Consider the following 27,122-nt stretch of genomic DNA (forward strand, 5'->3'; position numbering starts at 1 on the left):
TTTATGTCTTCCTTAGTGAAGGCAGAACCAAAGTAGTTATTCAATTGGTCTGCCATGTCCTTGTTCCCCATGATCAATTCACCCGTTTCTGACTGCAAGGGACCTACATTTGTTTTAACTAATCTTTTTCTCTTCACATATCTATAAAACCTTTTGCAGTCAGTTTTTATGTTCCCTGCCAGTTTTCTTTCATAATCTATTTTCCCTTTGTCCTCCTCTGCTGGTCTCTGAATTTCTCCCAGTCATCTGGTAGGCTGCTTTTTCTGGCTAATTTGTACGCTTCATCTTTTGTTTTGATACTATCCCTGATTTCCCTTGTTATCCACGGATGCACTACCTTCCCTGATTTATTTTTTTGCCAAACTGGGATGAACAATTGTTGTAGTTCATCCCCCCATTTCAGGGCACCATAATGTTTGTGACACATGGCTCTACATGTGTTTGTAGTTGTTCAGGTGTGATTAATTACCTCCTTAATACAGGTATAAGAGAGCTCTCAGCACCTAGTCTTTCCTCCAGTATTTTCATCACCTTTGGAAACTTGTATTGCTGTGCCAATGAAAGCCAAATAAGCCATTATGAGTCTGAGAAACAAGAATAAAACCATTGGAGACATCAGCCAAACCTTAAGCTTAACAAAATCAACTGTTTGGAACATCATTGAAAAGAAAGAGAGCATTGGTGAGCATACTAATCGCAAAGGGACTGGCAGGTCAAGGAAGACCTCTACAGCTGATGACAGAAGACTTCATAATAAAGAAAAATCCCCAAACACCTGTCCGACAGATCATAAACACTCTTCAGGAGCCAGTTGTGGATCTGTCAATGACCACTGTTCGCAGAAGACTTCATGAACAGAAATACAGAGGCTACACTGCAAGATGCAAACCACTGGTTAGCCGCAAAAATAGGATGGCCAGGTTACATTTTGCTGAGAAGTACTTAAAAGAGCAACCACAGTTCTGGAAAAAGGTCTTGTGGACAGATGAGATGAAGATTAACATATATCAGAGTGATGGCAAGAGAAATGTAAGGAGGAGAGAAGAACTGCCCAAGAGATATGAGTTTTCAAACTTTTGCCCCTCTTGCCTATTTTAATCGGAACTTCCTGCCTATAAAATCACACCTAACTGTCACACATTATGTGATTAAGGCATGCTGGTGGCAACCCTGAAGCATCAACTAAATTTCTAATTCATTATTGGGTTTATTGTTAAGTAAATATTGTTAAATAAACACAACTTTTATTCTTGATCAGCACTTAAAGTTACCAGATGTTAGATGTTTGCCTACTTGCAATGTTAAAAACATTGAGAGTTATAAAAAAAATCATATTAGCAAATAATATTTATCACATCTGCATTAATGTATGCAAAGCAGATTAATATAATTTACATGGGTCCAGAGCAGACTTAAGGGGCTGTCCCACTTGGGCGACCTAATCTGCGAGTTTAGAAGAATTTGCCCTCGACTCAAACTTGCAGCAAGGTCGACACGAGGTCCTATGAGGTCACTGGAACTCTCCTTCATGGTGGAGGGAAGTTCCCACCTACTTGCGGCCTCAGCTAGGTCACGGAAATTTTTTCAGCATGTCGAAAAATTTTCTGCGAGTAAAATTTGGTCGGCATGTTTCTTTTTAACTTGTAGTGCAGTGGAGTTGGGTCACTATTTAGTTACAGGCAGTCGAGGGCAGCCATAGGCCATCTCCTTTGCTGACCGGGCATTTTGATTGGTACATTGGAGTTTGCAGGACCAGGGAATACCAACCGGTAGGTAAAATGCCCGCTAAACTTTATTATACTTCTTAAAAATATCTCCACTCCTTCTCCCCCCTTCTCTCTCCCACCTCCTCCGCATTCACTAAAGGACTTACCATACACTGTGGCAGCCGTCTTTTACCTTCCTCTTCATCGTGGGTGCGAATTTCAGACAGCGCTCCCCCGCTTTCCCTGGCCCCTGCCGTTGCGATGTGTGTGTGTGTGTGTGTGTGTGTGTGTGTGTGTGTGTGTGTGTGTGTGTGTGTGTGTGTGTGTGTGTGTGTGTGTGTGTGTGTGTGTGCGCGCGCAGTCGGTCGATCCAGCTCGCTATGGTCGATCCAGCTCGAGGTTTTCCAGGCGAGTACCCTCGAGCTTGACGATCGAAGGCACTCTTCTTAACTCGTTGATCAGGTCGCCGCAGAGGGACAGCCCCTTTACTAACGCTATGCTACAGATTTGCAAGGGTGCAGAAGGGGCTATTTGACTTACAATTCGTGCCAATTCTAGCTAGGCAGTCCTCATTACATTCTACTCTCCCTATAGCCCTGCCATTAATTTTCAATCAAATAGCTATCAATTTCCTTTTGAAAGTCCTTATTAACTCTGTTTTCGGGCAATGAGTTCCAGTTCATAACCTCTCTCGTGCATGGAAAGTGACTGTTGCCCATCACTTCAAATCAGATTCCTGAAAATCTGAAGAAGGTTCTCGACCGGAAATGTCACCCATTCCTTCTCTTCAGAGATGCTGCCTGTCCTGCTGAGTTACTCCAGCTGTTTGTGTCTATCTTCAGTTTAAACCAGCATCTGCAGTTCCTTCTTACACACTGTTTCCTTTACTCCTTGAACAATCAAGTTTTTTCTGTTAACCCTCTCCAAATCTTCCACAACCACTTATCGCGCAATTATCAAATCCATATACTATGACTTTTTTTTTGTGAACTGTATTTCACCCTTGTTTTATCTCAATATTTTTTCATTTTTTATGACAGCACAATAAATTTTAAACAGTATTATTATCAAAGCATCTTTTCTAATGTGCAGAAATGCTTCTGTGACTGCTTATAATTATGTCCAAAATAAACATAACAATTGTAATAAGACGATGTATTTGACAATTTACTTTTTGGTTTTAATGGCAATCAATATGCCATTGTCACCAGCTGGCACTGAAAGGGTTAAGTAATTCCAAGTTGTTGTTTTAATCCCAAAATGGCTGCTGAAATGCCTGGATCAAACTGGCTAGTGATGTTGGGGATGGGAGGGGACGAAAGGGCACAGGAAACACAATGAGATGCCACCTCCTCACTGTTATGTGGCATTGCAGGTCACGTGATGTAAGGACCACCTTATCAACAGCGAGTTAAAAAGTGTTTAGAAATAGTGTTATTTTTATTTTATTTTCATCTGATAATCAATTTTGTTGCTGATTTTAAAGTACGTTTCTGTTTTAGCAAACATGGTTGGGCTTTAAACAACTCTGAACATTATAAGTCAAGGTTAAATCTGGTTACTTTACAAATTTAAAGTGACCTCTGATCTTTGCTGAGACAGAAAAAGGAAAGATAAAATAACACAACTAAAAATTAGAATCTATTTAATTACTTCATAACTGTAACAAAGAATTTGAAATAGGTATTTATTTTACTTTTTTAAATGAAATATGAAAGCATTATACCTGCTTATTTCTTTGCCTTGCTTGCATTTTGTTACTGCGGCAATAATAAATAACTATTTTACCTTGTGGAAACAAGGAACTGCAGATGCTGGTTTACACAAACGGACACAAGGTGCTAGAGTAATTCAGTGGGTTAGGCAGCTTCTCTGGAGAACATGGATGGGTAATGTTTCAGGCTTTAAGGGCCTGTCCCACGAGCATGCTACTGCATGCGGCAAGCGCGACCTAACGTGGTCGCTTGAGCCGTACGGCCTCGCGGGGCCGGTCCCACTTCGCTCGCCAGTGCCGTATGGAGTTGTGCGGGGCTGGTCCCGACATCGCGCGGTGCTCCGAAAAACTGACACGGTCCAAAGATTCCGCGCAGCAATGGCCTGCCGGCCCGCAGCCGCATTGAGGCCGTACGCACCGCCTCGACGGGCGTGCGCAGTGTCTCGACGCCGTACGCAGCGTCTTGACGGCATACGCCTAGCGCGAACTGCCCGCGGACTTCGCTCGAACTTCACGTCAACTCGTACGGGATCACTCGTCCTTCGCGCGGCCCCCGCTTCTGGTTTGGTCGCACTCGCCGCATGCAGTCACGTGCTGGTGGGACAGGCCCTGTACAGGGATCACTCGACCTCCGCGCGGCCCCCGCTTCCGGTTTGATCGCGCTTGCCGCATGCAGTCACATGCTTGTGGGACAGGCCCTTAATTATTTTAAATTGTTCCCAGCTCTTAATTGGCCCACTGTTTTTGTATTTAGTGTCAGAGTCATACAGCACAGAAGATGCCCCATTAACCAGCATCTGGCCACATCACTCCAACCCAACCCTCCAGCCCATCCTTCCCCGTCCACCCATGCACCTATCCAAATGGCCTCTAAATGCTACCCAATGTACCTGCTTCAACCACTTCCTCCAGAAGCTCATTTCACACATCCATCACTCTCTGTGTGAACAAAAGTTGCACCCCAAGTTCCCACCAAACCTTTCCCTCAAGACCACTCACTTTAAACTTTTGCATTACTTTTTTGCTAGGAGTCTTGTTTAAGTGGAAATTTGCTGATCATGCAGAATTGCATCAAAGTTAAAACTAAAACAGCAATTCTTCCAACCTAGGAGTGTTGGTGATTATATATTCGACACAAAGTAATCCTAATCTATCTTCCCATACTCCCTTATTCTATGCAACCTTTTCTTTGAAACTGCTGATTTATTCTCTATTCTGATCACTATCTCCCACAGTACACTCCACATCCTCATCAGGCCAAATGTCAATAGTGGTCCCAGTTTTTCCTCCCTCCCAATATTTTGAAGGGTCAGCTTCCTCCTCAACGTTCCCCACCAACACCCATTCCCTTTCTCATAGTATTTTTCAATGCAACTACAGGAGATGCAAGTCCTATGCTCTTTCCTCTTCCCGTCCCACCATCCAGCGGTCCAGTCTTACAAATGAACTGCATTTGGTGCTCATGATGTACAATCAAGAAATCAAAAGCAGTATGGATGCAGACTGCTTCGTAGAACACCTCCACTCAATCCACAAGAGCAACCCTGAGCTTCAAGTCGCCTGCCAACAATTATCCTACATTGCTTCAATGATGCCCAACACAACTTTGAGAAACAGTGCATCAGTGATCCTCTCAGAATATTGTAGACCTAGGAACTTAATATTAAATTTAACAATTTCAGATAATCAGGGCCTTTTCCTCCAAAAGTGTGCAAGTTGATCTTATTAAGTTTATTTTGTTTTTAAATCTCTTGCATTTCTACCTGCCAATTTTCAAGGTCATTGTTACCTTGAAACCTTTAATCTGCACCCTCTCTGTAAAAAAAAAATTGATCTTCTCCCACTTTTCCGATTTGGATGAAAGGCTGGTGAATTGAAATTTCTATTTTTTCATTCCCCGCTGATGTTTAGACATTACAAGTTGCTTTTGATGCCTTGAATCTAGTAACTCCTGCTGGAAAACAAAAAACTTTCACTTTTGCATACCGAATGTCCTCACAGTCTAGAATTAAAAAGGAAGACTTGGTGCCTAAAGTATTCGATGCGCATTACAAATGTACCAAGAGAGAAAAAAATTAAACCCACATATACAGATGGGAGTAAAGAAGGTGTATAAATATTTGGTTTAAAATGTTTGATACACATAACTATGTTTATTTGGTTTTGTAATATTCCAATTTATTTGCTAAACTTTGAAGCTGATATCTCCATAATGCTGGCAATTCATGTTTATGGTTAACATAAAATAAAATAAGCGTATCCCAGGTTCTTCTTTACATCATTAAAAGTGCAGATGAGTCCAAAATTACAATGACTGGTTAATTATTGACCTACTTCAGAAATAAGAGATACAACTCCAAATTAAACACACGATTAAGGGCCCCACTTTCCCGAGTTATTCACGAATTCTCCCGAGTTTTCAAACTCGCAGAATGTTTGTACCGAGTCCGTAGGAGTCCGGAGATATATCGTAGCGGCTCGTTATGTCAGCCGTAGGTACTCGGGGCTATTATTTTACTCGTGGACATTTTTCATCATGCTGAAAAAACGTCCCGATTTACCTGATGCCCCGAGTACCTACGGCTGGCATAACGAGCCGCTACGATATATCCATGGACTCCCACGGCCTCCTACGGACTCATTATGAACATTCTGCAAGTTTGAAAACTCGGGAGAATTCGTGAATAACTCAGGAGAATTCGTGAATACTATTGTAAAAGGTAAAGGGCCTGTCCCACTGACGCGACTTTTCAACAACTGTCTTCGACCTTCAAGCTCGGGGGCACTCGGCTGAAAAACCGTGAGCTGGATCGACCGTCAGCGATGAAACCGTGAGCTGGATCGACCGTCAGCACACACACACACAAACACATCGCAAAGGCGGGGGCCAGGCAAAGTGGGGGAGCGCTGTCTGAAATTCACACGGTGCAAAGCCAAGGTAATATCCGCGATGAACAGGAAGGTAAAAGACAGCTGGCACTGTGTACGGTAAGTCCTCTAACAGAGAGGGGGGGGGGGAGAAGGGAGGAGAAGGGGTGGGAAGAGGGGAAAGAAGGAGTGGAGACATTTTTAAGAAGCCAGACAACTTTTAATAAAGTTTAGCGGGCATTTAACATTACGTGTCGGTTTTCCTTGGTTCTGAAAACTCGTGCTTACGTTTTTTTCCCCATTGAGCCAATTAAAATGCCCGGTCAGCACAGGAGATTGCCTACGGCTACCTCGACTGCCTATAACTACATGGCGACCCCACTACCACTGCACTATGAGTTCAAAAGAACCATGCCGACCAATTTTTACTTGCAGAAAATGTTTCAGCACGTTGAAAATTTTTCCTCAACCAAACTGAGGGCGCGAGTATGCGGCAACATCTCGAGCAAGAAGGAGAGTTATAGTGACCTCCTAGGACCACGTGTCGACCATTCTGCGAGTTTGTGGTGAGCGCAAACTCTTCTAAACTTGTAAATTACGTCGCCATAGTGGGACAGGCCCTTAAGTGTACACAGTTCTAGGTTTGCTATTTACAATTAAGCAATCTGGGGTGTGATTTGAGTACTGGATTGCAGATCGTGGCACATGGATCAAAGCCACAGATGAAACCTCTACCACAACATAAAAACCATCACCCAAAGTCAAAAGTCAGAGAAGAGGATTACAAGGAATAATACATGGATTGAAAAAAATCAATATAAACAAAATTCAGGATTCAAAACTGTATAGTTTGAATTAATAGACTGGTAAATAATAAAAGCATTAACACCACCAGCTTTACCACAGAAATACTTGCTTCGACCAAACGGCAACCTATTTTTAGTCGAGGCCGGTTTTGATTATGTTGAAACAATCGAAGCAACCTAGAAGAAGCCTCGACCACGCGGAAACCACTTTCGACCATTAGGGAGAGTGACCAAAACCTCCGGCGACCTCATGGAAACCTTGGGTCGCGGGCAAGGTCACCAGAGGTTTCCGTTCAGGTTTCCTAAGTGGGACAGGGGCATTATTCTGTGCAGCTCTAAACAAGTCCATACTCCATACAAGAGCAAGCATAACACATGAAGTAGGTATTGAATTTATCCATTGTCCTAATGTACTCATAATATTAAAGTACACGTTACCTAATTTAAAAATTCATTACAGATTAAAGCATAATTGCACACTTGTTAGCTCAGAATTATTAATACAAAATTGGATGTCATGGGTTTGAAAATCAATACAAGGGAAAGCCATCAACTTTTTAAACAGTTCTGCTAATTCAAGAGCATGAGACTGCAAATTTGATTCAGCAGGTCAGGTCACATAATTGGGAAAATTAAGACAGTTAATATTTCAGGTCGATGGGATTCAGATCTAGGTTTAGGTTTATTCGTGTCATGTGTACTGAGGTATAGTGAAAAGCTTTGTTTTGCATGCTATCCAATCTGATCAGATAATACTCTACATAAATACAACCAAGTCAAGCTCAAATACAATAGGTGTAGCAAAGATAGAGTGCAGAATATGGTTCTCAGCATTGCAGTACAACAATTCCATGGACAAAATTCAATATCTGCAATGGAGTAGAGGAAAATCGGACATTACCCTAGCCTATGGAAGGACTATTCATCAGAAGTCTGATAACAGAGGGGATGAGCAATTCAGTCTGGTGTTTGCATGCTTTCAAGCTTCTGTACCTCTTGACAGATGGGAGCAGGGAGAAGGAATGACCGGGGTGGGACAAGTCTTTGGTTACGCTGCTGCTTTTCCGAGGAAGCGTGAAGTGTAGATGGAGTCAATGGTGGGAAGTCTGGTCTGTGTGATGGACTGAGCTACATCTACAACTCTGCGATTTCCTGCGATCTTGGGCAGAGATGTTCCAAAACCATGCTGTGATGCAACCCAGCTGTGCTTACTCTTACACATCCAGAAGATTGTAGAAAATAGTGGTGGAGAAGATGAATCCTGTCCTGCAAAACGTTTCTGGCATGTTCTGCTTGTACATTAAACTTGATCAAAAACATTTAACAACCGTGCAAACAGTGTTTTATTTTCTATGAACGGATACATATGAAATTCGCAAAATTAGAAGCGTAATTTTTCTCTCGTCGCTCTTGAAATTATTTGACATTTCACAACGTACGTCAGATTCTCCTTTTAACCCAGCTATATTCTTCACCAATTAAAACACTTGAAAAGTCACATAGAGAAAAGGATTTCTGTCATGCAAAAATAGGAAATTAAGATTACGTTGGAGACAACAATACTGATTCTATCATGAATGACTTTAATAGTCCTACAGCATGGAAACAGACCCTTTGATCTAAAGCAGCCATGCCATCCAAAATGGCCCATCTACATTAGTCCCATTTTCTCACCTTTGGTCTATAGATTCCTCTGAACAGTTCCTATGCATGTCCCTGTCCAAATGTATGTTAAAAGCCACTGTGGTACCTGCCTCAACCACGTCTTCAGGTTCCTATTACATCTTTCCCCTCTCTGGTTCTTGAATCCCATATCCTACCATAAAAAAGTGCAAATACAGTTTTGACCACTTTCTTCTTTATTAAGTGTACAATGAGAATAGCTCTAGCTGCCTGAGAATTTCGCTCACAGCGGTGAAATCTTCAAAACTCAATAAACACAGTTCAAAGTCATATATTTTGTGTACAAGCGACAACAAACCAATTTTCTATTGTTTCACAGATTTATTTAAAATATTCATTCATTTGTTTTTCTGAGTTGAGTTATATGGAGTTTATTGTCACGTGTATGGTGGTACAGTGAAAAGCTTTTGTAACATGCTAACCAATTTGGATAAACAAATCTTATCTTGGTATAACAAGCTCCCACAGTTCACAAAGTTTATTAACAGCTTCAAGTTCACACTAATAATTGTGATTATTCATAATTCATCTGTACTTACTTGCATGTTTATCCGCAAGCACGATTAGACTGTTTGTAATGTCCCGACGTCGGTAAAAACAGATCACTTTCGCTTCTACGGTACCAGTGACAGTCTGGAAGAAATAGTCCAAACATCAAATCATGTTTCGACAGAAGATGAAGCTCTATAGTTTAGTTTATTAATGGCATGTGTAGTGAGGTGCAGTGAAAAGCTTTATAATTGCATACTATTCAGTCAGCGAAATGACGATACATCATTACATTCAAGCTGTCCACAGTATAACATGTCCTACTTCCACCAATAGTTACAAATTGTGATGAAAGCCAATCCAAGGAAGAAATTGAGAGTGAACACTTAGCATACTGCTTACTCCTGGGAAGAAACTTCCATAACATCTCACCTTCACAATAAACAAGAACTTTATTTTAAAATCCCTCTCACTTACCACACTTAAACTAAGACAGTTAGCTGGTAGAACCACAAACAGAAAGGTGAACAGATGATGCTTAGGGTGAAGGTACACAAAAATGCTGGAGTAACTCAGTGGGTGCAGCAGCATCTATGGAGCGAAGGAAATAGGCAACGGTTCGGGCCGAAACCCTTCTTCAGACTGTTGCCTATTTCCTTCGCTTCATAGATGCTGCTGCACCCGCTGAGTTTCTCCAACATTTTTGTGTACCTTCGATTTTCCAGCATCTGCAGTTCCTTCTTAAACACATTAGATGCTTACGGTGATATGTCTTCCAATCTTCAGAGGGAGGCACAGTGGTGCAGCGGTAGAGTTGCTGGCTCACTGCGCCAGAGACTTGCGTTCGATCCCGACTATGGATGCTGTCTGTCTGGAGTTTTGGCAATGTATTTCACAGATTCACCAATCCCCGACTAAAGTAATTCCTCCTCATCATCTTTCTAAAGGTATGTCCTTTTATTCTAGGGCTACATCTTACATAGAAACATAGAAAATAGGTGCAGGAGGAGGCTATTTGGTCCTTCGAGCCTGCACCGCCATTCATTGTGATCATGGCTGATCATCCACAATCAGTAACCCGTGCCTGCCTTCTCCCCATATCCCTTGATTCCGCTAGCCTTTAGAGCTCTATCTAACTCTCTTTTACATTCATCCAGTGAATTGGCCTCTACTGTCTTCTGTAGCAGAGAATTCCACAAATTCACAACTCTTTGGGTGAAAATGTTATCTCAGTTTTAAATGGCCTCCCCTTTATTCTTAGACTGTGCCCCTGGTTCTGGACTCCCCCATTGGGGACATTTTTCCTGCATCTAACTTGTCCAGTCCTTTTATAATTTTATATGTTTCTATAAGATTTCCTCTCATCCTTCTACATTCCAGTAAATACAAGCCCACTCTTTTCAATCTTTCCTCATACGACAGTCCCACCATCCCGGGGATTAACCTCATGAACCTACGTTGCACTGCCACAATAGCAAGGATGTCCTTCCTCAAATTAGGGCACCAAAATTGCACACATTACTTCAGATGTGGTCTCACCAGGGCCCTGTACAACTGCAGAAGGACCTCTTTACTCCTCTACTCAAATCTTAGGGAGACTTATCTTGTAGACCTAATCTTCCTCTGCAACGTTAAGCCCACAGCCAATTACTATATCCTCTGAAACTGTCTCCTCTACACTCAGATCTAAAACATTAGGCTCTTTAAAAAATACCAAGAACCAGGAACGGCTCACATGAGCTTTTACTCGAGTGACCAGCCTGTCATATGGAATCTTTCCAAAGACCTTTGTTAAAATCCATGCTGGCTACATCAAAAGTATTGCCACCATACACCTTTCTTATTAACTCTTCAAAAAATACATATTTAAGTTAGAGAGTAGAAACAAAGAACTGTAGATGCTCGTTTATACCAATGAAGTCAAAAGAAGGCTTTCAATCTGAAGAAGCATCCCAACCCCAAATGTCACCCATCCTTTTTTGTCAGGGATGCTGCCTGACCCGCTGAGTTCCTCCAGCACTTTTTGTGAATCTCTCATAGTTTAAGTTAATTAGACATAATTTTGGCAGAATAAATCCTTGCTGACTGATGCCGATTAGTCAGTGACTTTTAATATATTTATACTCTTGCTTTAAATGGATTTCAATAATCTTTCTACCATCATAATGAAAGACTCAACTGTAACTACATGATTGGACCCTTCGCCCTCTGTCACATGTTAAAACAACAGTGCAATACAATTCAGTCTGAAGAAGGGTCTCAACCCAAAACGCCACCCATCCCTTCTCGCCAGAGATGCTGCCTGTCGTTCTCGCCAAAGATGCTGCCTGCCCCTGAGTTACTCCAGCATTTTGTGTTTACCTTCAATTTAAACTAGCATTTGCAGTTCTTTCCTACACAGTACAATGCAGACCTCCAGTACCCTGGGACCATTGATGTAACTAGGGAGAACTGAAACAAAATGTAGGCAAAAGCTTTTGTAATTTCTTCCTTCTTTCATTATTAATTCTTTATACAATACTCGCTGCATCCTCAATCATTTATATAAATCGAATTATTTTGTGAAAGTTACAACCTAATATGTCAGGTGATCTAATGTTTATAAATCTCTCTGATTCTTGCTGCTTAGCCCAGTGTCTTCACTTTCATCCTCTATTATAAATGCTGGAATATCACCCACCACAGAACATTAAGATTAGTCTAAGATTAGTTCAGCTTGTTGTCATGTGTACCAAGGTACAGTGAAAAGTTTTTGCCACATGCTATCCAGTCAGTGGAAAGACAATACATTATTACTATGGAGTCATTCACAGTGTACATGATAAGGGAATAATGTTTAGTGCAAGGTAAAGTCAGTAAACATTATATTCAGACCAAAATAATCTTTGTTTTCTCTTTACTAATAACTAACTTTCTACATGGCATTCCCAACTGAGGTCAAATCTTCAATGACTCGGAAAGGTGGTTACCTAAATTACAATTAGAGTTTTTCAGTCACTGTTGATGCATTTGTAACTGGCATTATGTATGATGTAACAACAATATTGGAATATTAATCAGAACAGAAAATAAAAATAGAAAACAAAAATTAGAAAAATTTATCATCAATTAGCATCTGAGTGAGAATATAATATTTAGTTTAGATATACAGTGGGGAAACATTGTCCTGCTGAGTTGTCCAGCATTTTGTGCCTATCATCAGGGATACATGCCCTTCGGCCCACCGAGGTCAGGCCCAACAATCACCCGTTCACACTAGTTTTATGTTATCCCACTTTCGCATCCGCTCCTTCCACATTAGGGGCGATTTACAGAAGCCAATTAACCTGCAAGCCCGCACGTCTTTAGGAGGAAACCAAAGTACCCAGAGGAAACCCACGCATTCACAGGAAGAATCTACAAACTCCACACATACAGGTCTACCAGCTGTATTACTGTGCCGTCCAATTTCAATTTTAATTTAATTTTTTTAATGGATGAATTGCTGGAAAGGCCAGCATTGAATATTCATCTCCGTATCTTTACGTGGAGGAAGGAACTGCAGATGCTGGTTTACACTGAAGATAGACACAAAATGCTGGAGTAACTCAGCGGCTTAGGCAGGATACCCTTCTTCAGACCCTCCTTCTGAAACTATTCCTTTTCTCCAGAGATGCTGCCTGACCCGCTGAGTTACTCCAGCGTTTTGTGTCTATCCAAGGATATTTTGTTCACTAAGGACTGTGGGTTTGTTTTGTACTAATATTGTGGTTATTAATTTACTGGATTTTTGTTTGTTATATTACCCATATGTATTGTGTTTACAGACCTGTTATGCTGCTAACAAGTAAGAATGCCATTGTTCCATTAAGGGTACATATGACAATTTTACTTCGGAGTCACGTGAGTGACTACGTGAAGAACCCCGCCACGAAGCATGCGTGTCATATCGCTTCACGCTTGCGAAACGACAGGCGGGGGTGGAGCGTTCCCCCGCAGCGGTAAGTTTGAAACCGCGACCTGCAGGTAAGAAATTTACTCTGAGGTAGTTTTGTTCCCCGCGCTGTTTTTTCACAGGGGGGGGAAGCTGGACAAAATAGTGTCCACAAGTGCTGCGAGTGAAGCTGGCTGGGGAGGACCGCGAAGTTGCGGGAGCCAGCAGCAGCTGAAGGCACAAGCCCCGTAAGGGATCAGCTGTGCCGACTTTTGGTCCCGCGCCGGCCAGAACACCACGGCCGGGCGGGAGACTATTCAGAATGGGGCCGTCGACTTTTTGGACAAGTCAAAAATGGCAGGAGACGGGGTGGAACGACGTTCCCCCGTAGCGACAATTTTAACCTGGACCTGCAGGTAAGAGCTGCGATCTTTTTGTGTTTTTACCATGCTGATTACAGGTGGAGAAACCAACGGGCTGCGACAAAGCTGGTGGGCTAGATGGGTTCAGCTGTGCCCGATGTCGCCTCCGCACCGGCCAGATCAACTCCACGGAAGGGCAGTAAGGACAAAGATGGTGAGGGAGGACCGCGGAGCAGCGGGCAGCCAGCGGCACTCGGATCACCGATAGTGGGATCAGCTGTGCCCGATGTCGCCTCCGCACTGGCCAGTTCCACGCGGCCGGGCGGTAAGGCTAGACACAAAAACAAACAAGGTCATGGACTCAGAGGAGTCCGACTTTGAACAACCGCGGGCGGCCAGCGCCCGAGAGCGCTGGAGCCGGATGGAGCGGTGTGTTGGAGCATTTGCTCCAACGTGACAGACTCCGGGAGATGGAGTCGGGTCACTGTGGGCCCTATGATAAACCCACAGCAGTACCTCTTGAAAGGCTGCACAGTGCTTCTACCTCATCAGAGGGGAGCACTGCGGGTCAGTCTGGGCTGACCTGGAAGAGGGGTCCGCAGAAGGAAAGACAAGTGTGCAAGGGGTGCAGGAACAAGAGAACCTACTGGAACCCACTACAGCCAAAGACAGCACCCTACGCACCCACCAGCAGAACTGGTGAAAGCTCGAAGACCCAGTACTCAAAACATGAGTCTTTTTTAGGCCATGGCCCAGGCCGGCCTTCTTGGAAGATGCGGGGACCTCCAACGCCAACCAAACCGAAAATCCAGACACCAGCGCAACAACAGCAGCGAAGAACCTACAAAAAGAAGTAAACCTGCCACTGGTAATTATGGAGGTAGGTGGGTCTGGTTCCCTACAAAATACAGGGAGCATGGAGGTTGGGTGGAGATTACACTCTTTTCTGAAGGCATGGAGCATGTTAACAACCAATACTTACATCTTAAGCAGTATCCAAGGATATACAATAGAGTTTATACACAAGTACAGCCCTCCAGTTCAACATATACTAAACCGAATGTTCGTGCCTTCTGATAAAGAAAAATCAAAAGCGCAAGCTGAACTGGAGCGGCTGTACATAAAAGGTGTAATTGAGAAAACTCAACACGAACCATTAGAATTCGTGTCCAATATATTTATCAAAAACAAAAAAGATGGTGGTTGTCGCATCATCATAGATCTGACAAAATGGATACCTTTGTTACTGCTAAACAATTAATTTCCAAAGGTTACTTCATGGCCAGCATCGATTTAAAAGATGCTTACTATTCAGTGCCTATACGAGGTGACCACAGATGTTACTTAAAATTCAACTGGATGGGACAACTGTGGCAGTATAAAGCACTGCCAAATGGCTTATCATCAGCCCCAGGCTGTTCACAAAAATTTTGAAACCAGCCCTAGCGTCTCTACGGAAACGTAAACACATGGTCATGGCATATTTAGATGACATACTCATTGTGGGCAAAACTTTGGAATTGGCCAAACAAACTGTAACAGCCACAAAACAGTTATTCGAAAAACTGGGATTTATTATCCATCCAGTTAAATCTAAACTAACGCCTTCCACTACTATGAACTATTTGGGGTTTCACCATTGACTCAGTTCACATGTCGGTGACTCTGCCTAAGGGAAAGGCTAGAGATTTAATAGAGGCTTGCAATAACCTCATTGACATCAGCAAACCATCCATCAGATTGGTAGCAAAAGTAATTGGCAAAATGGTGGCTGCCTTTCCAGCCACACAATTTGGACCTCTACATTACCTAAACTTACAGAGAGCAAAAATACAAGCACTCTAAATTAATGCAGGTCACTTTGACAGACCTATGAAACTACCAATCAAGCCAAAATGGAACTAAAATGGTGGATAGATAACAACTGGCTTTGTTCCAATCCAATCATTGTCAGTAACCCTTCCATGGTACTACAAACTGATGTCAGTGCACTTAGGTGGGTAGCCACCAATACCATCACCAGCTGTGGAGGTAGATGGACTGCTCAGGAGGCATCATTATTACTCACACTGGGCATAAACTACCTGGAAATGTTGGGTGCATTACCTGGCCTAAAGTCATATTGTACTGGGTCATATCACCAGCATGTTAGACTACAGATAGACAATACCACCGTGGTAGCATACATTAACCACATGGGTGGAAACAAATCGACATCATGTGACAATCTGGCTAATACAATTTGGCAATGGTGTATCCAGAGAGATATTTGGATATCAGCCACTTACCTACCAGGAAGACTAAATTTAGTGGCAGACACCAGGTCACACAAATTTAATAAAAACACCGAATAGATGTTGAATAAAAAAGTATTTGCTGATATTACAGCAAAATATGGAACACCAGATATCGATCTATTCGCATCCAGACTTAACCACGAGTTATCAAATTATGTTTCATGGGAACCAGACCCTGGGGCAGCGGCGACAGATGCATTTTCGCTGCATTGGGGGGGGGGGGGAATTGTTTATTTACGCATTCCCTCCTTTCTGCCTCATCAATCGGGTATTAAGGAAAATACAACAAGACTCTGCATCTGGTATTGGTAGTACCCGATTGGCCTACTCAACCATGGTTCCCAGTGGTATTAAACATGGTATTAAACACAAGGTTGTGTTTATGTGGGGAGGGGGTTGAAACGGGGCTTGCTGTCTCTCTCTTCGGGGGAATACGACTTTTTTTATCGTATCCCCCTTGTCTGCCTCCATCTGCGCTGAGGCCTGATGGCGGAGCTGGCGGCCTCGAGACTCCGGAGGCAGAGCCAGTCAGGACTTGCACTGGGCTCGCTCCCGTGAGGGCGGCCCAGCTCGGGGCTGGAACGGTGCTCCTGTCGGAGTGGCCCAGCCCGAGGGTGGAACGGCGCTCCCGTCGGAGTGGCCCAGCCCGAGGTGGAACGGCGCTCCCGTCGGAGTGGCCCAGCCCGGGGTGGAACGGCGCTCCCGTCGGAGTGGCCCAGCCCGAGGGAGGAATGGCGCTCCCGTCGGAGTGGCCCAGCCCGAGGGTGGAACGGAACTCCCGTCTGAGTGGCCCAGCCCGAGGGAGGAATGGTGCTCCCGTCGGAGTGGCCCAGCTCGAGGGAGGAACGGCACTCACGTGAGGGCGATCCTGGCTCGGGGCTGGAACGGTGCTCCGGTGGCTGGGACGGCGTTTTGGCGGCTATGACCTGAGTCCGTTGGACTGGAGGGCGGCAGCTACGACCACCCCGGGCCGCCATGTTTGAGCCGGCCCGTTGCGGGGTTCGGTGAGCCGCGGGACTGTTTGTGCCATCGCCCGGTGGGGTATCACCTCAGCGCAGAGGGAGAAGAGGAGGGAAGAGACTGCAGCCCTAAGATTTTTGCCTCCACCACAGTGAGGAGGTGCTTGGAGGACTCACTGTGGTGGTGTTAATTTGTGTTTATTGTTGTTATTATTGTATGATTGTATGTATGACTGCAGGCACGAAATTTCGTTCAGACCGTAAGGTCTGAATGACAATAAAGGCATTCAATTCAATTCAATTCAATTCAATGTATCACCATCCCACATAGACCAGATTTATTGCTACATCCCGTAACAACGGATAGCCACCCATGTCATAAACATTTGAACTTATTAATTTGTAGAGTTATAAAAACACCTCTACTACAACTGGGACTGACGGACCGAACAGTGAACATGATCTCGGCGGCCCAAAGACAGTCAACCAAAAAACAGTATCTGGTCTATATCAGGAAGTGGGCGATGCACTGCCATAAAAACAACATCACCTACAGAGACATGAACATCCCGTCTGTTCTGGAATATCTGGCAGGCCTCCACTATGATGAGGGGCTTAGTTACAGTGCCATCAACTGCGCCAGAAGTGCCCTATCGACTTACCTATGGCAGGGGACAGAGCGTTACTCTGTTGGGACTCACCCACTGGTAACAAAACTTATGAGGGGAATTTTAACACTAATCTCCCAAGAACCAGATACTCCCAAATATGGGATGTAATTATTATCCTGAAGATGCTCAGGAATTGGTCTCCAGCAACAGCTCTGTCCCTACACAGGCTGACATTAAAAACAGTCATGCTAATGGCATTGGTCACGGCACAGAGGGTACAGTCACTGCATAAACTAAGACTGGACAACATGACTTCCTCAACAGAAAATATTACGTTTCATATCTATGAGTTAGTAAGCAGAACAGACAGGGATCAGCAGGCCTCAATATACAATTTAGGTCATACCCAACAGATGACCGTCTGTGTATAGTAAGACATCTGTCGTAAAACATGGAGAAAACGAAAATCCTAAGAGGCAATGAGAAGGCACTTTTTGGTCAGCCACTAGCAACCACACAAAAGAGTGATGGTCCAGACCATCTCAAGATGGCTGAAACAGGAGCTAACACAGGCTGGGGTGGATACTAATATTTTAAATCTCATTCCACCAGGGCTACAGCTACATCGGCAGCGATACAGTTGGATGTCCCAATGGACCAAATCCTCAAGGCAGCAGGATGGTCTGGGGGGGGAAAAACATTCCAATTATTTTACAATAAACCAGTAATGAAACCTGGAACGTTTGCAGAAACAATTTTAAGTTCTGTAAATTAATTTAAACCCATAAAAAGGGGTTATAAATTTGTGTTAATACATTTTATGATTTCAATGTCGAATTCATGTCCAAATTATGTTAACACAATTCCTCCTACAGTCATCAAGGCAGACGTGATGCATGGACTCGTTTCCACAGCATGAAATCACAGAGCTTTAAAATCTTCACGTAGTCAATCACGTGACTCCGAAGTAAAATAGTAAGATTAAACGAGAACTTACCAGTTTGAAGTTTGATCTGTATTTTATGAGGAGTTACGATGAGGGATTACGTGCCCTCCGCTCCCACCCTTGATCATATACTTAACTGGTATCTCTTCTCTAATCTTACTATGTTTAGCCATTACAGTTATCTGTGATTTCACACCGCTGCTTTGCAGAATGACACGCATGCGTCGTGGCGGGGTTCTTCACGTAATCCGTCATCATAACTCATCATAAAATACAGATCAAACTTCAAACTGGTAAGTTCTCGTTTAATCTTACTATTAAACACCTTTCTTTCCTGAAATAGTGGTAAGCTGCCTTCCTGAGCTGCTACAGTCCACAATGAAAGTAAGCCCACACTGCCATTAACTTGGTAGCCATAGGAGTTTGACCAAGCAACAATAAAGGAATGTCAGTCCTGAACAGGCTTTGCAAGTCAGAAGGAAACTTGAAAGTGGCAGCTTACAGAAACACATGCTGACCTTGCAGGAGGTGGTCATAGTTTTAAAAAGTTCCATCAAAGAAACCTCGCTAAATTGCCTCGGTACATTTTGCAAGTAGTACAGATTACTGTCACGATACATTCATGGGCGAGGAAGTGATGTTTAGGGTGATTAATTAGATGCCAATCAAATGGATAGATTTGTCCTGGATAGTGACAACTTTGATGAATGTTCTTGAAGCTGTATTCTTTGAGGCAAGAGTATATCATTATATTCCTGACTTGTAACTTGCGGAGAGTGGAGAGGCAGAGGGCAAAGAGGCTGTGGGGGCTGGGAGGAAAATCATTTACCCAAAGGTAACGAACCTCTGATCTCCTTTGTGTGGCTGATCCAATTAAAATTCTCATCAATAGTGAAACCCTCTGCTCCAAACCCCGCAAATGTTTCAAAGGTCTTTTATTGTCACGTGTACCAATTAAGGTACGGTGATATTCGTATCTATTTATATTTTATTATTAGTGGCGAGGATACAATAGTCAGACTGCCAGTAAACGCCAAGGATGCAAGCTGAGACTCTTGAAGGAGATGATCAGTGCTTGACACAATTGTCACTCTGTCTCTCAGGCATACTTGGATGTTGCCTGATGTGTGCTGCGTACACATGACAACTGGTTCATTATCTGAAGAGTTGGAACCCCACTACCGCCCGAATGATTGTTTAGATCATTGAATTCTTAATGATATCCCAAGTCCAGTGGCAGTATTTAAAACCTTTTATCCAGGCACTGTGTTTACATGGTCTCATTCAAAGACAAAGCAAAAGCATGCAACTACTAGTTATACTTCCCACGCCCACTAAATGTTAACTGCCCTTTCTTACCATTGAACCCGTATCGCTCTCCGTAATCATCTCATTCTGATTGGTTCAATGGTGCTTTATTGTCACATGTGCAAAGTGCAAACGCACAGTGAAATTATTTTATGAATAATTTTGTACACCAGTACAGTATTGCCATACCATCCCTGATTAGCAATTGTACATAAATATTCTACAGAGCCCACAAGCAAGAAACGCCTTGTTTGGCGCCTTTTTCCAAATCCAGTCCACGCTCCAGCTGTTGTGAGCGGTCCCCAATTCAGGCAAGCCCCAGGCTGCTGCAGTCCTGCAGCTTTGCCTTGGTAGACCTGCGAATCGACACCCTCTCCTCACCCATCCACCTTTGTGCCCCAGGGGCACCTTCCTCAAGGGAGTGGTAGGCCCGGCACTGGTATCCTCTCCTTTCCTACCGGTCTCGTTCCTCTCCTGTCGTGTCTGTCGTCGTCGCCGGCTCCAACCTCTGGTCTTCGGGAATAAGCAACAGCAGCTTGGCGGGCTCCCCTTGCAGGTCTGCCAGGTTCCAGACCGTAGTCCGCCGGTCCTCTGAGCATGAGCCAGCTCAGCAGCCACCCCCTGTAGGTCACGGTCCACCGGCTCTGACGGTCGGCCACAGTCCGCCAGGTCTTGCATTCCATGCTGAGCCAGTTTTGTTTAGTTCCGTGCCATCGCCTAACTTATTGCCTATATGGGAGTTCCTTCTGTTTCTTAGAACTGGTTTCAGCCAATCTGAACCAACCCTGCAGCATTTTTACAACCCAGGTCACTTGCAGTATCATCTTGTCAACAAACAAGTCAGAATTCTCCCTCAAGACCAAGAGAAGGTCATCGATGAAATATCTGAAGACGGATGGTTACAGGAAATGCCCCGAGGAACTCAAGGAGCAACATCCCAAGGCTTAGATGAATGGTTTCCAAATATGTTCATATATTTCTGCTGTGACTGTAGCCATAAATTATCTTCCTTTTGATTATCACTGCATTTCATTTTATTTGGGGGTCCTTAGATGAAGTCCTTACACTTTGCATGCTGGACCCAGAAGAGGATCAACCACACTACACTCGTTCCACTATTTCACTATCTGTTGTATGGCATGACTGTACTCATGCATGGTATGATCTGAATGGATAGCACGCAAAACAAAGTTTCTCATTTGGATCTTCTTACGTGGCAATAATAAACCAATATCAAAGAATATATTTGGCTGAAAATGTGCCCTTGTTATCAATGTGCCCTTCTCAACTGCTATGGACTTCCTACAGCTGGAACCTCAGGGCACAAACACAGTTATCACAAAATTCACTAAATATCCAGGCATGATAAGAGAACCAATATCAACGTCCTCTCTCAGGGCAGCATCCTCAGCATCAGGTCTTAGAGTTACAATTAGTCGGCCATATAGTTCACGTACCTGACATCGGACTCCCAAATAGTCACTCTACTCTGAGCGTAGGCACAGCAGGTTATTGAAAGGGCAGAGGAACTGAATCAAGGATGTTCTCAAAGCCTCTAAACAGGTTTGGGGTAAATCTGAAAAGTATGAGAAAAGTCCAGTGCATTGGCCCTATGGGGCTGAGGGCATGTTCCAACAGTGGGAGAGAGAGAATTCAATACACAATGTCTGATTAGACTGATATGGGAAGGTGGGCATAGAATATGAAGAAGTTACAAGAATAGGCATGAACAGAGAGAAGAATGGGACTTTTAATTTTGAGCACTCTGAAGCAAGGAGCTAAAGAAGACGAGCATAAACAATTGAGATGGCTGAACAAAAGGTTGCAGAATTTGATGCAGAAACAGGTTTGGCTTAAGTTAAGTTTCCAAAGGATAGAGGTTTAGCAATTGACCATTAGAGCATTAGAACAGATACGTAGGAAAGAACTGCAGATGCTGGTTTAAATCGAAGGTAGACACAATATGCTGGAGTAACTCAGCGGGACAGGCAGCATCTCTGGAAAGAAGGAATGGGTTGCATTTCGGGTCGAGTCTGAAGAAGAGTCTCGATCCGAAACGTCAGCCATTCCTTCTCCCCAGAAGTTGCCTGTCCCGCTGAGTTAAACCCCTGACCCACGGTACGAGTTCATTCCAAGAGTTCTCCCGAGTTTGCCCTGATTCGAACTCGGAGATTTACGGTAATGGCCACTCATCGGTACTCGGGGCTCACGTGGACATTTTTCATCATGTTGAAAAATCTTCACGAGTCTTCCCGTGCTTACCTGCCGTTAGCGAGTCTACCTGAGTACCTGCCGTTAACGCTAAGAGACGTCCCCGAGCTCCGACGTACCTGGTTACGTTCATTCTCCGTGCTTACCACGAGTTTAATTTTTTTTTAATTCGGGAGAGCTCTTGGAATGAACTCGTACCATGGGACAGGGCTTTAACTCCAGCATTTTGTGTCTACCATTAGAACAGATATGTTTGAGAGCAAGAAATAACACAGAAAAAATAACTAAGTATACATACACATTTAAAATACCTTATTGAGTTCTTCTATTCTTCTTATTAAGTAAGGATTACTGGAAGAATTTTCAAAGTAAACATAGTCTGCAACAAAAAAAGGGAAAGTCCAATCAAGTTACATAAAAAATCCTGACAATTCTTATTTATAAATTTTATGGCTCATTGATCTAACTATACTGTCTTAGGTATGGTGATCTTCCAAAACCTCTGAGATTCTGGAATGGTTACAATAGATTGAAAGGTAATAAAGCAACACAGATGAGAGAAAAATAAATGATCTACAGACTATATAATCTGACTCCAACAGCCACAGAAAAGTGGCGATCTACTGTGAAAGACATGCTAAGATCACAGACAGAAAATCAGACTGTGAACTCAGTATGGTCTACATGGTCTTCAGGTGGGAAAGCGGTGTTTAACAAGTCTAACAAGTTTTCTGAGGACGTACAAGCAGGGTTGATAAAGGGTGGGCCACTTGGTGTAGTGTAGATAGATTCTCCAAAAGGCATTTTAGTAGATGTTCAAAAATGGAAGTAATATATTAGCAGGTATAGTTAATTTGTTAAAGTACTAAAACAAGGAAGGTAGAAAGTAGGTAATTTTTCCAGTTAACATGCTGAAATTACATGGAGCCACAAGAATTTATACTGGAGTTCTCAGTTATTTACAAGCGATATTAGTAAATAAACAAATGATTAAAATGTAATCTATCCAATTTGATGGAAGAATTTTGCAAAATATAAATATATCAAATATAATATTGAAGCCAGCGACCAATGAAGAAGACAAATACTGCATTATCCTTTACTGTAGGGGATATGGAGTACAAGAGTAAGGGAGTCTTGTTGGATTTATAAAGGAACTCACAAAGACCACATCTGGTATTCCAGAATATCACTCCTAACTTTGCTTTGACAAGTATCAGATTCCTCGCAGGAAGAGTTTTGCCTACAAGCAGAGGATGAGTAGAACAGCCCTATACTCAGTGGGAGAGTCTAGAACTAGAGGTCATAGCCTCAGAATTAAAGGATATTCTTTTAGGAAGGAGATGAGGAGAAATGTATTTAGTCAGAGGGAGGTGAATCTGTGGAATTCTTTGCCACAGATGGCTGTGGAGGCCAAGTCCGTGGATATTTTTAAGGCAGAGATAGATAGATTCTTGATTTGTACAGGTGTTATAGAGGTTATGGGGAGAAGGCAGGAAACTGGGGTTAGGAGGGAGGGATAGATCAGCCATGATTGAATGGCGGAGTAAACCTGATGGGCCGAATGGCCTAATTCTACTCCTATTCCTTATGACCTTATGACTCCCCCAGATATTGAAAGCTGTCTCAGTGAAGGGTTACAGGTTCGACAAGATTTGACACAATAACACAAGATTACTTTCCTAGCTAGGGTATCTAGAGAAATAATCGCAAAACAAAAGGCAAACTTTTACATCTGATATGCCGAGAAATGTCACGATCAGTAAATTGTTATGCATCTTTAGTTCACTGACAACATTCAGTAACAATACCACAGGGCTTTGAGGGTTAAATTGTAAATGTGGCAAATCATAAACATGGCTTGCATTCTCACAGGTCTCCTGGAGTCACCTGATCAAAGTCTGCATGATGTTAGACATACCTGAAAAGGTGGATCAGAGAGAAATGTTGGCAAGATAATTAGAGGTGCCTCAGTCTCTGTGGCGCAATCAGTTAGCACATTCGGCTGTTCACCGAAAGATTGGAGGTTCGAGTCCACGCAGGGACGCATGAGGTTTCTCTTTAGGTACATGGATAGGACAGGTTTAGAGGGATATGGGCCAAATGCAGGCAGGTGGGACTTGTGTAGATGGGACCTGTTGGGCAAGTTGGGCTGAAGGGCCTGTTTCCATGCTGTGTCTCTATGGCTCTAAATAATATGACAATATTAAAGTTGTTACAATTAAAACGTTCCAAGAATTTTAAAAGGTTAGACCATCAAGGAGCAAGGAGGTTAGAAAAAACCTCCATTATGCACAGCAGCAGAGTCTGGCTCTCGCTCTCCCCAAAAAAACTCCGGATGCTGGGTCAGTTGCAGTTTCCAAGACTAAGTTTGACAGGTGCTGGTTAGGCAAGATACCAAGGGACATGGAACAAAAGCAGGTTAATGGACTTGATGTACAGATCAACCATGGTGTAAGTGAATGGCAAGCCATGCTCTGGGGAATGAATCACCAGATCCTATGGTTTATGTTCCTTACTGGGCCTCTCAAACACAGATGCTGAAGGTACATATTTATTAAAGGTGTTTAAGGAACATCTCTAACATAAATTACTTAGGACAAGGAAAAATCATGAAAATATCAATAATCACTTGCAATCAAAACAGCAAGCCAGCCAACATCAATGGAGAGTGAAATAGAGATAATATTCAAGTCAATATATTAAAAAGTTAAAAATCATCCTAAAACGTCAGCTCTGTTTCTTTCTCCGTAGTATTGGCTCAGCTGTTGAATATTTGCAGTATTTTCTGTTTTTATTTCAGATTGCCATCATCTGCAGATTTCCCCTGACTTATACAAAATCCTGAACGCGTTATTTGTTTTAACATTCTGTTAACAAGGGTAAGATAAACGTTTAAAAGATGGCTAAAATAAATCATTTGAAAGCCATCACACCCACACACTTGTGGGCCAGTTTCATTACTAAATTCCAGCAACTACCCCCTGACCACTACAAGAGCTGGTAATAAATGGCTGTCTGGAAGAGATGGGAGGAACGGCATCTTAAGGGTTAACATAAACTGGTGGCAGCTAACGCAGATGATCTGCCCGCTGATGCTGCAGCCATGCTGGTTTTTCTCCTTGTATCATTGGGGGGGAGAAGAGAAATTGTGCATCCAGAAATCAAAGAGGTGCACAATTGCTTGCCTCTGCTGGAGTTTGTATTTTTCAAGGCTGGGCATTACAGAGGGAGGTTGTTTAGCAGTGGCTGTCTTTTGTTCTACCTGGGGAGAGAGAGGAGCAGAGGCAGCGCACCACGAGTGTGAAGGTGCAGGCCCAGCACCGAGAGGGAGGAAGCCACTGAACTCAGTGTCACTTCGCCATTTTTCCACTGATAACTGTGTTTATTAACAATCCCACCGCCTCACACTCCACTGCCCCCACTCCAAACTCCAGCCAACACTTCCAAATAACTTTGAACAAAACAAAACAAAAAATTCAAAGAGGAGTTTTCACCTTTGTTATAAATTGACAGGAGGGGGCTAACAAATGATATTTTCACCATCTGAGTCCTGCCCAGCCCCTTGAACTTTCCCAGTTAAGCTGCAGTTCCTCCACCAAGAGGCAGATGAAGCAACAATAAGCGGCGGGGAGGCCCGGAGCAGCCGCCGACCCTGTGATCAGTCCCCCACTGATCAGCTCAGCCCAGCCCAGCCCGTCCCATCGCCACACAAGCGCAGCCCGGCCGGCCAGCCAGCCGGCAGTCAGACACCTACCTCCGACCCTGTACATATTTGCCGCCATTCCTCCCCTTTTATTATTATATGTTGCCGGTTGCCAGGTCAGTGTTGGAGCGGAGGGTGTGTAGGGACAAGGAATGGGGCGGTGACTCCCCCCTCTCTCTCTGCCCCCGGCTCCTGGGGTGCCAGCCGCGGACACAGCGCTGCCCGCCCGAGTGCTCGCTCCGCTCCTGCCGCTGCCGTCGCCTCCTGCTGCTGTGGCGGCGGCAGCATCGAAGCCGCGGCCGAACCGGCCTCGCTTCCCTCCCTCCCCCTTCCTTCCTGACTGCTCTCACCCCTCCCCCTTACCCCCAAATCTAACACCACGCCCCCAAAACCTCTCTCTCACCCGTACACCCCCAATTCCGACCCCCTTCGTTTTCACCCAAACCCTCATCTAGTCACCCCATCTCCAAACTCAACCCTCAATCACCAACCCCAACTTTCCACAAACCCAACATCAGACCCTTACCCCTATCAGTCCCAATTCGCATCCACTTGCCCCAACCATATTCTCTGAGTCTTTACTTGCATTTGCATCAAACTAAACAGCCAAACGCCATTCTCCCAAACCCCCTAAACCTTTATCCATCCATCCACAACATCCATCCCCAACCCCAATACCTGAATCCAAGCCCCCTACTCCAACAACCCATCCTTATCCTAGCTGCAGGTACTATCACATAGTATAAGAAACACTGCAACAGGTACTTGGATAGAAACATTTTAGAGGAATATGGACCAAACTCAGGCAGGTGGGACAAGTGTAAAAGGGATATGTTGGTCGGCATGGGCAAGTTGGGCCAAAGGGTTTCCACGCTGCATGACACTGACTTCATTTACCACAAACGTTTTATCCACATCACCAATCACCTTCTACACACTCCACCCACTCATCCCTACCTCAATATCCAATATACATTTAACCCAATCCCTCATACCAATCAGTCACCCCCAAACTCCCCATTCCCTCATTATTAATCACAATCTACTTCCTGCTTTCCATGTTTCTAGGGAAACACCCCACTGTTTTTGATCTCCTTTTCCACTGCCCAACATCCTTCTTCATCACCTTCCCTTTTACTCTCCTCGATCACTCCAGCCCCACTTCCTTCTCTCATCTCCTCCTTTCTTACCCCTTCTCCTCTACTATCTTCCCTACTATTTCTCTTTTTTCTCACTCTGCCTTCTATCTACCCTTCTGCTCTTCCATCCTCATCCCCTCCTCTCCCTTCTTTCCCCAACATCACATTTACCCTTTCTCATGCCCATTCATATGCTTACAATCTAAAACCCTCCATACCATATTCTCCCTTCCACGATATATTTAAACCCACTTCCCCTCCCCTTTCCACGCACCATTTATCCACTCCATACACCCATTTACTTCCTACTTTCCCTCTTGTTCTCTCCCCCTCTCTCCATTCAACTCATTTCTTGTTGCCTCTATGATCCCACTTGCCTTCTCACTTTCATAGCCAATATTCCT

General features: G+C 43.8%; 1 protein-coding gene across 5 annotated transcripts in view; it reads right to left on the reverse strand.

Annotated features, from left to right (window-relative positions):
- mta3 (metastasis associated 1 family member 3) overlaps window positions 1–25,893 on the reverse strand; it is a 132,633-nt gene extending 106,740 nt beyond the window's left edge. Inside the window, exons 1-3 of one of the 5 annotated variants that reach the window (XM_033025557.1) lie at window positions 25,631–25,893; window positions 22,185–22,252; window positions 9,317–9,410 (exon numbers count right to left, since the gene is read on the reverse strand). In XM_033025557.1, the coding sequence (XP_032881448.1) occupies window positions 9,317–9,410; window positions 22,185–22,252; window positions 25,631–25,658 (190 nt within the window). In that variant the 5' untranslated portion in view covers window positions 25,659–25,893. Of the gene's footprint in view, window positions 1–9,312; window positions 9,411–22,171; window positions 22,253–25,370; window positions 25,435–25,630 lie in introns of those variants that run through there. The other 4 variants (XM_033025553.1, XM_033025554.1, XM_033025552.1 and 1 more) reach the window with 4 other exon arrangements.
- Window positions 25,894–27,122: the final 1,229 nt, after the last annotated feature.

This window comes from Amblyraja radiata, chromosome 8, assembly GCF_010909765.2.
Source record: "Amblyraja radiata isolate CabotCenter1 chromosome 8, sAmbRad1.1.pri, whole genome shotgun sequence".
Taxonomy (NCBI): domain Eukaryota; kingdom Metazoa; phylum Chordata; class Chondrichthyes; order Rajiformes; family Rajidae; genus Amblyraja; species Amblyraja radiata.